Source organism: Lithobates pipiens, unplaced genomic scaffold, assembly GCF_037356315.1.
Source record: "Lithobates pipiens isolate NorthernLeopardFrog02 unplaced genomic scaffold, aLitPip1_a1.2 Scaffold_24, whole genome shotgun sequence".
Lineage (NCBI taxonomy): Eukaryota > Metazoa > Chordata > Amphibia > Anura > Ranidae > Lithobates > Lithobates pipiens.
Window position 1 is genome coordinate 1,196,243 of NW_027507786.1, and position 12,577 is coordinate 1,208,819.

At 46.5% G+C, this 12,577-nt stretch overlaps 1 protein-coding gene across 2 annotated transcripts in view; it reads right to left on the reverse strand.

Moving 5' to 3' along the window:
- The window catches only part of EXT2 (exostosin glycosyltransferase 2), a 113,099-nt gene extending 103,441 nt beyond the window's left edge, over window positions 1-9,658 (reverse strand). The window contains exons 1-2 of one of the 2 annotated variants that reach the window (XM_077453478.1): window positions 9,589-9,658; window positions 3,929-4,496 (exon numbers count right to left, since the gene is read on the reverse strand). In XM_077453478.1, the coding sequence (XP_077309604.1) occupies window positions 3,929-4,464 (536 nt within the window). In that variant the 5' untranslated portion in view covers window positions 4,465-4,496; window positions 9,589-9,658. The remainder of the gene's footprint in view (window positions 1-3,928; window positions 4,497-9,588) is intronic. The other variant, XM_077453479.1, reaches the window with a different exon arrangement.
- Window positions 9,659-12,577: the final 2,919 nt, after the last annotated feature.

Sequence of the window (12,577 nt, forward strand, 5' to 3'; positions counted from 1 at the left end):
GGTTTCTTCTGCATAAAAAGAATCCTCGCCGCTTATAAGATTTCCAGTTCAGGGCAAAGTTCCAGTTTAACAGCCGGCTGTGCCGTCTCATGTAGATATGGTTTTGGTGGCTGGAAGAGCTCGTGTTGATGGGATTTGGTTGATGGTGGCATCAGTGCGATACGCTTCTGGGAACATTCAGAATGACACGCGCATCTGACCTGCAGTTAACCTCCCTCAGACCTGCAGTTGACCTCCTTCAAGTGGGTTTTACATTCCCATAAACTTGTAGGAGAATGAAAAAGAGCTTGAAGTCAACAATAATCCATCAATAGAGGAAATAACGCCTAAGCCTATCCAGAGGAGGGAGTCCCCAAAACGGACACCACAAGGCTGGAAGAGAACAATTGTCTAAAATGTCTTTGTGTGCAGAAAGTATTAACAGGATCCTTCACTGGAAACACCTGAACTCCATCAGGTCTACATAGTGGGCGTGATGGTCAGGTGACCACATAATGTTGGCCATATAAGTGTGATAGTCAGGTGTTCTCATATTGTTGGTCATATAGTGGATGTGATGCTCAGGTGTCCACATGTTGGTCACATAGTAGGTGTGATGGTCAGGTGACCACATGTTGGTCACATAGTAGGTGTGATGCTCAGGTGACCACATGTTGGTCACATAGTAGGTGTGATGCTCAGGTGACCACATGTTGGTCACATAGTAGGTGTGATGGTCAGGTGTCCACATGCTAGTCACATAGTAGGTGTGATGGTCAGGGGTTCACAGGCTGGTCACATAGGTGTGATGGTCAGGTGTTCATACCATTGGTCACATAGTAGGTGTGATGCTCAGGTGACCACATGTTGGTCACATAGTAGGTGTGATGGTCAGGTGTCCACATGCTAGTCACATAGTAGGTGTGATTGTCAGGTGTTCACAGGCTGGTCACATAGGTGTGATGGTCAGGTGTTCATACCATTGGTCACATAGTAGGTGTGATGATCAGGTGTTCATACTGTTGGGTATATGGTAGGTGTGATGGTCAGCTATTCACATTGTTGGAATACGTAGGTGTGATGGTCAGGGGTTCACATACTGTCGTCAGGTATATGGTAGATGTGATGGTCAAGTGTTCACATACTGTTGGGTATATGGTAGGTGTAATGATGGCCAAAGTGTCCATATTGTTGATAGGTGTGATGGTCAGGTGTCCACACTGTTGGTCATATAGTAGGTGTGATGTTCAGATGTTCGCATACTGTTAGGTATGTGGTAGGTGTCTGTTGGTCACATAATATTTGTGATGGTCAGGTGTTCAAATTGTTGGTCATATGTAGGTGTGATGGTCAGGTGTTCACATGCTGGTCACATAGTAGGTGTGATGGTCATGTGTTCACATATTGTTGGGTATATGGTAGGTGTAATGGTCAGGTGTCCATATTGTTGGTCGCATATGTAGGTGTGATGGTCAGGTGTTCACATGCTGGTCACATAATAGGTATGATGGTGAGGTGTTCACGTAGTAGGTGTGATGGTCAGTTGTTCACATGACTGCTGGGTATATGGTAGGTGTGAGGATGACCAGGTGTCCATATTGTTGGTAGGTGTAATGGTCAGATGTTCACATGCTGGTCCCATAGTAGGCGAGATGATGGTCAGGTGTTCATATTGTTGTATATATAGTAGGTGTGATGGTCAGGTGTTCACATGCTGGTCACATAGTAGGTGTGATGGTCAGGTGTTACTATTGTTGGTCACATAGTAGGTGTGATGGTCAGGTGTTCACATGCTGGTCACATAGTAGGTGTGAAGGTCGGGTGTTCACATTGTTGGTCACATAGTAGGTGTGATGGTCAGGTGTTACTATTGTTGGTCACATAGTAGGTGTGATGGTCAGGTGTTCACATTGGTCACATAGTAGGTGTGACGCTCAGGTGGTTCCTAATGTTGGTCACATAGTAGGTGTGACGGTCAGGTGTTCATATTGTTGGTCACATAGTAGGTGTGACGGGTGTGTTTCATATGTTGTTCACATTGTTGGTATGTGACGGTCAGGTGTTCATATTGTTGGTCACATAGTAGGTGTGATGTCAGGTGTCACATTGGTCACATAGTAGGTGTGATGGTCAGGTGTTCACATTGGTCACATAGTAGGTGTGATGGTCAGGTGTTCACATTGGTCACATAGTAGGTGTGACGGTCAGGTGTTCACATTGGTCACATAGTAGGTGTGACGGTCAGGTGTTCATATTGTTGGTCACATAGTAGGTGTGATGGTCAGGTGTTCACATTGGTCACATAGTAGGTGTGACGGTCAGGTGTTCACATTGGTCACATAGTAGGTGTGACGGTCAGGTGTTCATATTGTTGGTCACATAGTAGGTGTGATGGTCAGGTGTTCACATTGGTCACATAGTAGGTGTGATGGTCAGGTGTTCACATTGGTCACATAGTAGGTGTGACGGTCAGGTGTTCACATTGGTCACATAGTAGGTGTGACGGTCAGGTGTTCACATTGGTCACATAGTAGGTGTGACGGTCAGGTGTTCATATTGTTGGTCACATAGTAGGTGTGATGGTCAGGTGTTCACATTGGTCACATAGTAGGTGTGATGGTCAGGTGTTCACATTGGTCACATAGTAGGTGTGATGGTCAGGTGTTCACATTGGTCACATAGTAGGTGTGACGGTCAGGTGTTCATATTGTTGGTCACATAGTAGGTGTGATGGTCAGGTGTTCACATTGGTCACATAGTAGGTGTGACGGTCAGGTGTTCCTATTGTTGGTCACATAGTAGGTGTTACGGTCAGGTGTTCATATTGTTGGTCACATAGTAGGTGTGACGGTCAGGTGTTCATATTGTTGGTCACATAGTAGGTGTGACGGTCAGGTGTTCATATTGTTGGTCACATAGTAGGTGTGATGGTCAGGTGTTCACATTGGTCACATAGTAGGTGTGATGGTCAGGTGTTCACATTGGTCACATAGTAGGTGTGATGGTCAGGTGTTCACATTGGTCACATAGTAGGTGTGACGGTCAGGTGTTCACATTGGTCACATAGTAGGTGTGATGGTCAGGTGTTCATATTGTTGGTCACATAGTAGGTGTGATGGTCAGGTGTTCACATTGGTCACATAGTAGGTGTGATGGTCAGGTGTTCACATTGGTCACATAGTAGGTGTGATGGTCAGGTGTTCACATTGGTCACATAGTAGGTGTGATGGTCAGGTGTTCACATTGGTCACATAGTAGGTGTGACGGTCAGGTGTTCATATTGTTAGTCACATAGTAGGTGTGACGGTCAGGTGTTCACATTGGTCACATAGTAGGTGTGATGGTCAGGTGTTCACATTGGTCACATAGTAGGTGTGATGGTCAGGTGTTCACATTGGTCACATAGTAGGTGTGATGGTCAGGTGTTCATATTGTTGGTCACATAGTAGGTGTGATGGTCAGGTGTTCACATTGGTCACATAGTAGGTGTGATGGTCAGGTGTTCACATTGGTCACATAGTAGGTGTGACGGTCAGGTGTTCATATTGTTGGTCACATAGTAGGTGTGACGGTCAGGTGTTCACATTGGTCACATAGTAGGTGTGATGGTCAGGTGTTCATATTGTTGGTCACATAGTAGGTGTGATGGTCAGGTGTTCACATTGGTCACATAGTAGGTGTGATGGTCAGGTGTTCACATTGGTCACATAGTAGGTGTGACGGTCAGGTGTTCATATTGTTGGTCACATAGTAGGTGTGATGGTCAGGTGTTCACATTGGTCACATAGTAGGTGTGACGGTCAGGTGTTCCTATTGTTGGTCACATAGTAGGTATGATGATGGCCAGGTGTCCACACGGTTGGGTATATGGTATGTGTGATGATGATCAGGTGTCAAACCTTCTTTCAGAGAACATTCACAGAATTTTACCCCCCCCCCACTCTTTTACCTTAGGAGTTGGGCCAAGGCCTGTGCCGTCTCCTTAATCCGCAGATTATTCTGATTGAGAAAGTCAATAGAAGGGAGGTAGAGGCAGGCTCTGCTCACATCCTCCGTGTAGAATTCACTCTGCGCTACGGCAGTGAGCAGCTGATTGTACTCCCGGGAGAACGTACTGGCCACCGGCACCCCATACTCATCCACGTACTTCTTCAGGGGGTAGATGTAAACTTTCACCTTGTTCTTCGGGTTGTACCCGCAGCGGTAGACGTCGAAGCAGGTGTGCATCCGACAGCTCAGGTCCCCGCGCTCCGGCAGCGGGCTGTCTTCCAGAATCCTCACGGTGGGGACGTCCTGGACGCTCTGCTTTTCGGGGCTCCAGTCGTTGGACGGTTCGATGGTGTGAGGCCAAAACTGGAACATGCCGGTGGCGATGAGCCCCAGGAGCACCACCGAGAAGAGGGCGATGTAGTACACTCTGTGCTTGGACTTCATTCTGGGGATCAGGACGGGACCCCGGCTGTTGTATTTAACCGAGGCGCACATACTGGACCCTCCTTCCCCGATCTCCTGCACTACTGAGGAAGAGAGAGATGACGTTAGAAGATAGCAAACCACCACATCGCTACTCAGTGCAACACTACAGAGAACCGATAAGAACTCAGAGGAAACTGAAAAAAAAAAAAAAAAAAGATAAAGAGCCGTTCACAAATAAGGATCCCTCTTACTTCTACATTGTATCCACATTATCATCAACATTACAGCTGAAGTGTATTGTACACATAATACCTTCCCTGACCCCCCCCCCCCCCCCCATATCAATATACAATTAAAATTATTAAATCAAATCTTGGTGGGGGCCTCTTGTAAAAGTTACAGATAAACAAACACATCCCAAGCATTCCTTTAGATGTGCATCCTTCCGAGGTGGCTGCACCAGGAGTTATGTTATGTAAAACACTGACATGAGAACTGTACACATGTGGGTGACTTACGCATAATCAAGAAAATGATTAGCAGATTGCACAGTTAAAGTCTGCAGCATCCAATGGTCAGAAGGCAGGAGTATGTACATCTAAAGGGATGCGTTCTTTCACACATTTGAGGACAACAGTACAGTAAATTGATACCAGTCCTGGAGAACACGCCCACACACGATGAAAAGCACATATGACTGGTGGAAGATGAGAGAGAGGAGGGGTCACGTCCCTCAAATACAGCAGATATTCCATGCCAGGACAGATGTCTCACTCCAACACTGATCTTCCACCTTGACAATGATCTTCCATCCCAGGACAGATCTTCTACACCAACACCGATCTCACATCCCAGGACAGATCTTCTACACCAACCCCGATCTCTCATCCCAGGGCAGATCTTCTATACCGACCCCGATCTCTCATCCCAGGACAGATCTTCTACACCAACCCTGATCTCCAATCCCAGGACAGATCTTCTACACCAACACCGATCTCACATCCCAGGGCAGATCTTCTACACCATTTCCCATGGCAGGACAGATCTTCTACACCGACCCGATCTCCAATCCCAGGACAGATCTTCTACACCAATACCCGATCTTCCATCCCAGGGCAGATCTTCTACACCAACCCTGATCTCCCATCCCAGGACAGATCTTCTACACCAACCCTGATCTCCAATCCCAGGACAGATCTTCTACACCAATACCCGATCTTCCATCCCAGGGCAGATCTTCTACACCAACCCTGATCTTCCATCCCAGGGCAGATCTTCTACACCAACCCTGATCTTCCATCCCAGGGCAGATCTTCTACACCATCTCCCATGGCAGGGCAGATCTGCTACACCATCTCCCATGGCAGGGCAGATCTGCTACACCATCTCCCATGGCAGGGCAGATCTGCTACACCATCTCCCATGGCAGGGCAGATCTGCTACACCAACCCCGATCTCTCATTCCAGGCCAGATCTTCTACACCAACCGTGATCTCCCATCCCAGGACAGATCTTCTACACCAACCGCGATCTCCCATCCCAGGACAGATCTTCTACACCAACCGCGATCTCCCATCCCAGGACAGATCTTCTACATCACCTGCGATCTCCCATCCCAGGACAGATCTTCTACACCGACCCCGACCTCCCATCCCAGGACAGATCTTCTACACCAATAACCGATCTTCCATCCTAGGGCAGATCTTCTACACCAACCGCAATCTCCCATCCCAGGACAGATCTTCTACACCAACCCTGATCTCCTATCCCAGGGCAGATCTTCTACACCAACCGTGATCTCCCACCCCAGGACAGATCTTCTACACCAACCCTGATCTCCTATCGCGGGGCAGATCTTCTACTACACCAACCCCGATCTCCCATCTCAGGACAGATCTTCTACACCAACCCCTATCTCTCATCCCAGGACAGATCTTCTACACCAACCGCAATCTCCCATCCCAGGACAGATCTTCTACACCAACCGTGATCTCCCATCCCAGGGCAGATCTTCTACACCAACCCCGATCTCCCATCCCAGGACAGATCTTCTACACCAACCGCGATCTCCCATGGCAGGGCAGATCTTCTACACCAACCCCGATCTCTCATTCTAGGACAGATCTTCTACACCGACCCCGATCTCTCATCCCAGGGCAGATCTTCTACACCAACCGTGATCTCCCATCCCAGGGCAGATCTTCTACACCGACCCCGATCTCTCATTCTAGGAAAGATCTTCTACACCAACCCCGATCTCCCATGGCAGGGCAGATCTTCTACACCGACCCCGACCTCCCATCCCAGGACAGATCTTCTACACCAATAACCGATCTTCCATCCCAGGGCAGATCTTCTACACCAACCGCAATCTCCCATCCCAGGACAGATCTTCTACACCAACCCTGATCTCCTATCCCAGGGCAGATCTTCTACACCAACCGTGATCTCCCACCCCAGGACAGATCTTCTACACCAACCCTGATCTCCTATCGCGGGGCAGATCTTCTACTACACCAACCCCGATCTCCCATCTCAGGACAGATCTTCTACACCAACCCCTATCTCTCATCCCAGGACAGATCTTCTACACCAACCGCAATCTCCCATCCCAGGACAGATCTTCTACACCAACCGTGATCTCCCATCCCAGGGCAGATCTTCTACACCAACCCCGATCTCCCATCCCAGGACAGATCTTCTACACCAACCGCGATCTCCCATGGCAGGGCAGATCTTCTACACCAACCCCGATCTCTCATTCTAGGACAGATCTTCTACACCGACCCCGATCTCTCATCCCAGGGCAGATCTTCTACACCAACCGTGATCTCCCATCCCAGGGCAGATCTTCTACACCGACCCCGATCTCTCATTCTAGGAAAGATCTTCTACACCAACCCCGATCTCCCATGGCAGGGCAGATCTTCTACACCAACCCCGATCTCTCATTCTAGGACAGATCTTCTACACCGACCCCGATCTCTCATCCCAGGGCAGATCTTCTACACCAACCGTGATCTCCCATCCCAGGGCAGATCTTCTACACCGACCCCGATCTCTCACTCTAGGAAAGATCTTCTACACCAACCCCGATCTCCCATGGCAGGGCAGATCTTCTACACCAACCCCGATCTCCCATCCCAGGACAGATCTTCTACACCAACCGTGATCTCCCACCCCAGGACAGATCTTCTACACCAACCCTGATCTCCTATCGCGGGGCAGATCTTCTACTACACCAACCCCGATCTCCCATCTCAGGACAGATCTTCTACACCAACCCCTATCTCTCATCCCAGGACAGATCTTCTACACCAACCGTGATCTCCCATCCCAGGGCAGATCTTCTACACCAACCCCGATCTCCCATCCCAGGACAGATCTTCTACACCAACCGCGATCTCCCATGGCAGGGCAGATCTTCTACACCAACCCCGATCTCTCATTCTAGGACAGATCTTCTACACCGACCCCGATCTCTCATCCCAGGGCAGATCTTCTACACCAACCGTGATCTCCCATCCCAGGGCAGATCTTCTACACCGACCCCGATCTCTCATTCTAGGAAAGATCTTCTACACCAACCCCGATCTCCCATGGCAGGGCAGATCTTCTACACCAACCCCGATCTCTCATTCTAGGACAGATCTTCTACACCGACCCCGATCTCTCATCCCAGGGCAGATCTTCTACACCAACCGTGATCTCCCATCCCAGGGCAGATCTTCTACACCGACCCCGATCTCTCACTCTAGGAAAGATCTTCTACACCAACCCCAATCTCCCATGGCAGGGCAGATCTTCTACACCAACCCCGATCTCCCATCCCAGGACAGATCTTCTACACCAACCGTGATCTCCCACCCCAGGACAGATCTTCTACACCAACCCTGATCTCCTATCGCGGGGCAGATCTTCTACTACACCAACCCCGATCTCCCATCTCAGGACAGATCTTCTACACCAACCCCTATCTCTCATCCCAGGACAGATCTTCTACACCAACCGTGATCTCCCATCCCAGGGCAGATCTTCTACACCAACCCCGATCTCCCATCCCAGGACAGATCTTCTACACCAACCGCGATCTCCCATGGCAGGGCAGATCTTCTACACCAACCCCGATCTCTCATTCTAGGACAGATCTTCTACACCGACCCCGATCTCTCATCCCAGGGCAGATCTTCTACACCAACCGTGATCTCCCATCATCCCAGGGCAGATCTTCTACACCGACCCCGATCTCTCATTCTAGGAAAGATCTTCTACACCAACCCCGATCTCCCATGGCAGGGCAGATCTTCTACACCAACAGCGATCTCCCATCCCAGGGCAGATCTTCTACACCAACCGCGATCTCCCATCCCAGGGCAGATCTTCTACACCAACCGCAATCTCCCATCCCAGGGCAGATCTTCTACACCAACCGCAATCTCCCATCCCAGGGCAGATCTTCTACACCAACCCCGATCTCTCATTCCAGGGCAGATCTACACCAACCGCGATCTCCCATCCCAGGGCAGATCTTCTACACCAATACCCGATCTTCCATCCCAGGACAGATCTTCTACACCGACCCGATCTCCCATCCCAGGACAGATCTTCTACACCGACCCCGATCTCTCATCCCAGGACAGATCTTCTACACCAACCCCCGATCTCTCATCCCAGGGCAGATCTTCTACATCACCTGCGATCTCCCATCCCAGGTCAGATCTTCTACACCGACCCCGATCTCCCATCCCAGGACAGATCTTCTACACCGACCCCGATCTCTCATCCCAGGACAGATCTTCTACACCAACCGTGATCTCCCATCCCAGGGCAGATCTTCTACACCAATAACCGATCTCCCATCCCAGGGCAGATCTTCTACACCAACCGCGATCTCCCATTCCAGGACAGATCTTCTACACCAACCCCGATCTCCCATCCCAGGACAGATCTTCTACACCAACCGTGATCTCCCATCCCAGGGCAGATCTTCTACTACACCAACCCCGATCTCCCAACCCCCACTGATATTCCACCACCGGGGCAAATCTTCCACTCCAGACACAGATTTCTCTCACACCCTAGCACTGATTTTCCACCCCTGGAACATCTCTCTCACCCTTCCCCCTCCCTCCATGTCCCCGGTCCCCTCCTCTAATATGCCCGGTCTGGGAGAGGGCAGAGAGAGGGTCTTACCTCCGGCCCCGGGCCGCCCCACTCAGCTCACATCTCCCCCCAGACACACTCAGCAGATGCGGAAACAACGTCACTGTCAGCTGATCACCTCCAACACCCCGGAACATGTCCGCAACACAGGGGGGGGCGCCGCCATCTTCCCGGAGACCAGACCGGCCTAAACATGTCTATGGAATGTCATGAGAATCTCATAGAATGACCGACAATACAGGACCGATATATAGTCCAACCCCATACATTCTGTGCTACAAACTTCCCCAACACCGCTGTTTTATTCAAGAGGACCTGTCATCACAGAGCTTTACAGGGGGACGTTTTCTATTCTGTTATTTTTTCATATTATATTATATATTTTATTTTATAAATGTATTTTATTTATTTATTTCATTAAATATTTGCACTCTTTTTTGTTTTTTGAATTTTATTATGTATTTATACTTTATATACATATATATATATATATATATATATATATATATATATATATATATATATATATATATATATATAGCATTTATATTATTTTGCTTATTTATATTTCATTATATTTTGATACTCATATTGTCTTATTTATATTTTATTTTACTATATATTTATAACATTTATTTATTGTGTATTTATATTATTGTATTTATTTTATATGATTTCATTATGTATTATATTTTCTTATTTTGATTTTATTATGTATTTACATTTATTTTTTGTATTTTTTTTTTTGTACGTATATGTGTGTTTATTTATATCATTTACTTTATTTAGTTATTTAAATATTTTTACATAGTATTCTTTTATTTATTTTTATTTTATTTTCTCATATATTTATATTCCTTTACTTTCATTGTTGTATCTTATTAGGTATTTATATTGTTTTAATAATTTATGTGTTATTAATTTAGATTGTCCAGCGTGCGTTCACCTTTAAAGACCAGCTCTTTTCTGATTTATATGCACAACAGGGCCCATTTTTTATCCCTCATTTGTGTGCGGTGACAACCATTGGAGATAAAAGGATCAAAGTACATTATAAAAAGTACAATAATACAAATGTAATATAAATAATTAAGACAATGTACATATATATATATATATTAAAAACACATATAAATATAAAGGAATGTATATATATATATATATGTGTATTAAAACAATATATATATATATATATTTTTTTTAACCACTTGCTTACTGGGCACTTAAACCCCCCTCAGTCCCAGACCAATTTTCAGCTTTCAGCGCTGATACACTTTGAATGACAATTGCGCGGGCATACAACACTGTACCCAAATGAAATTTTTATCATTTTTTTCCCACAAATAGAGCTTTCTTTTGGTGGTATTTAGTTACAGCTCGGAGTTTTATTTTTTGCTAAACAAACAAAAAAAGATGCAAAAAAAAAAAAAAAAATCATGTTTTAATAGTTTGTTATAAAATTTTGCAAACGGGTCATTTTTCTCCTTCATTGAAGTGTGCTGATTAGGCGGCACTGATAGGCTGCATTGGTGGGCACTGATGGGCTGCATTGGTGGGCACTGATGGGCTGCATTGGTGGGCACTGATAGGCTGCACCGGTGGGCACTGATAGGCATAGTTAAGGCGGCACTAATAGGCACAGATAAGGCGGCACCGATGGGCACAGATAAGGCGGCACTGATGGGCAAAGATGGGCACAGATAAGATGGCACGGATGGGTGGCACGGATAAGTGGCACGGATGGGTGGCACGGATGGGCACTGATAGGTACCACAGATAGATGGGACTGATGGGCACTGATAGGTGGCACTGATAGGTGGCTCTGATAGGTGGCACTGCTGGGCACTGATGGGCGGCACTGCTGGGCACAGATGGGCGGCACTGCTGGGCACTGATGGGCGGCACTGGGGTGCAGCACCTTTGAGGCAGATTGGGTGGCACTGTGGGTGGCACTGTGGGGTGGCACTGTGGGTGGCACTGTGGGTGGCACTGTGGGCACTATGGGCACTGACGGGGGGCACTTACTTTTGCTTTTATTTTATTTCAGGATGGCACTGCGGGAGGCAGGTGGGCACAGGCAGGTGGTCCCTTGTATTGATGGCCGTGATCGGGACTGATGTCCCGATCACGGCCGCCGGCGATCGGCTTTTTTTTTTTCTCCTCGCGCTGTCAGCGCGAGGAGGAATAATAGCCGATTACCGGCTCCGTTCTATCACATGATCAGCTGTCATTGGCTGACAGCTGATCACGTGATAAGGGGTCGGGATCGACCCCTTACACGGATCGGTGATCAGGCGAGTCTCACGGACTCGCCGATCACAGAGCGCGCCGCGCGCGCCCCTCAGGGGGCGCGCAGGCCGCTCGTAACCGGGACCACGTCAATAGACGTAGTCCCGGAAATGTAGGTCCGCGCTAATGCCGTCATTTGGCAATAGCGCGGATCTGTAGTGGTTAATACACATATATATATATACATTCCTTTATAGATTGTATTTATTTATATGTGTTTTTAATATATTGTACATGTACTTATTGTACTTACTTACATGTACATATATTGTATATGTACTTTGTCTTAATTATTTATATTACATTTATATTATTGTATTTTTTATTTTTTATAATGTACTTTGATCCTTCTATTTATTTATATAGGATTCTATTATATATTTAAATTGAATTGAATTTAATTCATTTTATTTTATTTGTTTATTTATATTTTATTATGTATATTTATTATTTTCTGTATGTTTAATTTTATTATGCTTTTCTTTGTTATTTATGTTTAATTTCATTATGCTTTTTTTTTTTACTTACATTTGATTTTATTATATATTTTTTTTTTCTTTTATTTTTAATTATATAATTATACTTATTTTGTTTTTAGTATATGTCTATAGATATATTTATTTATATTTTATTGTATTATGTATTTATATCTTTTTAACAAGGCAGTAGTGCTGTTCCCTTTTTTCTTCTGCATGCTCAGTAGTGCAGATTCTTTTGCACATTCAAAATA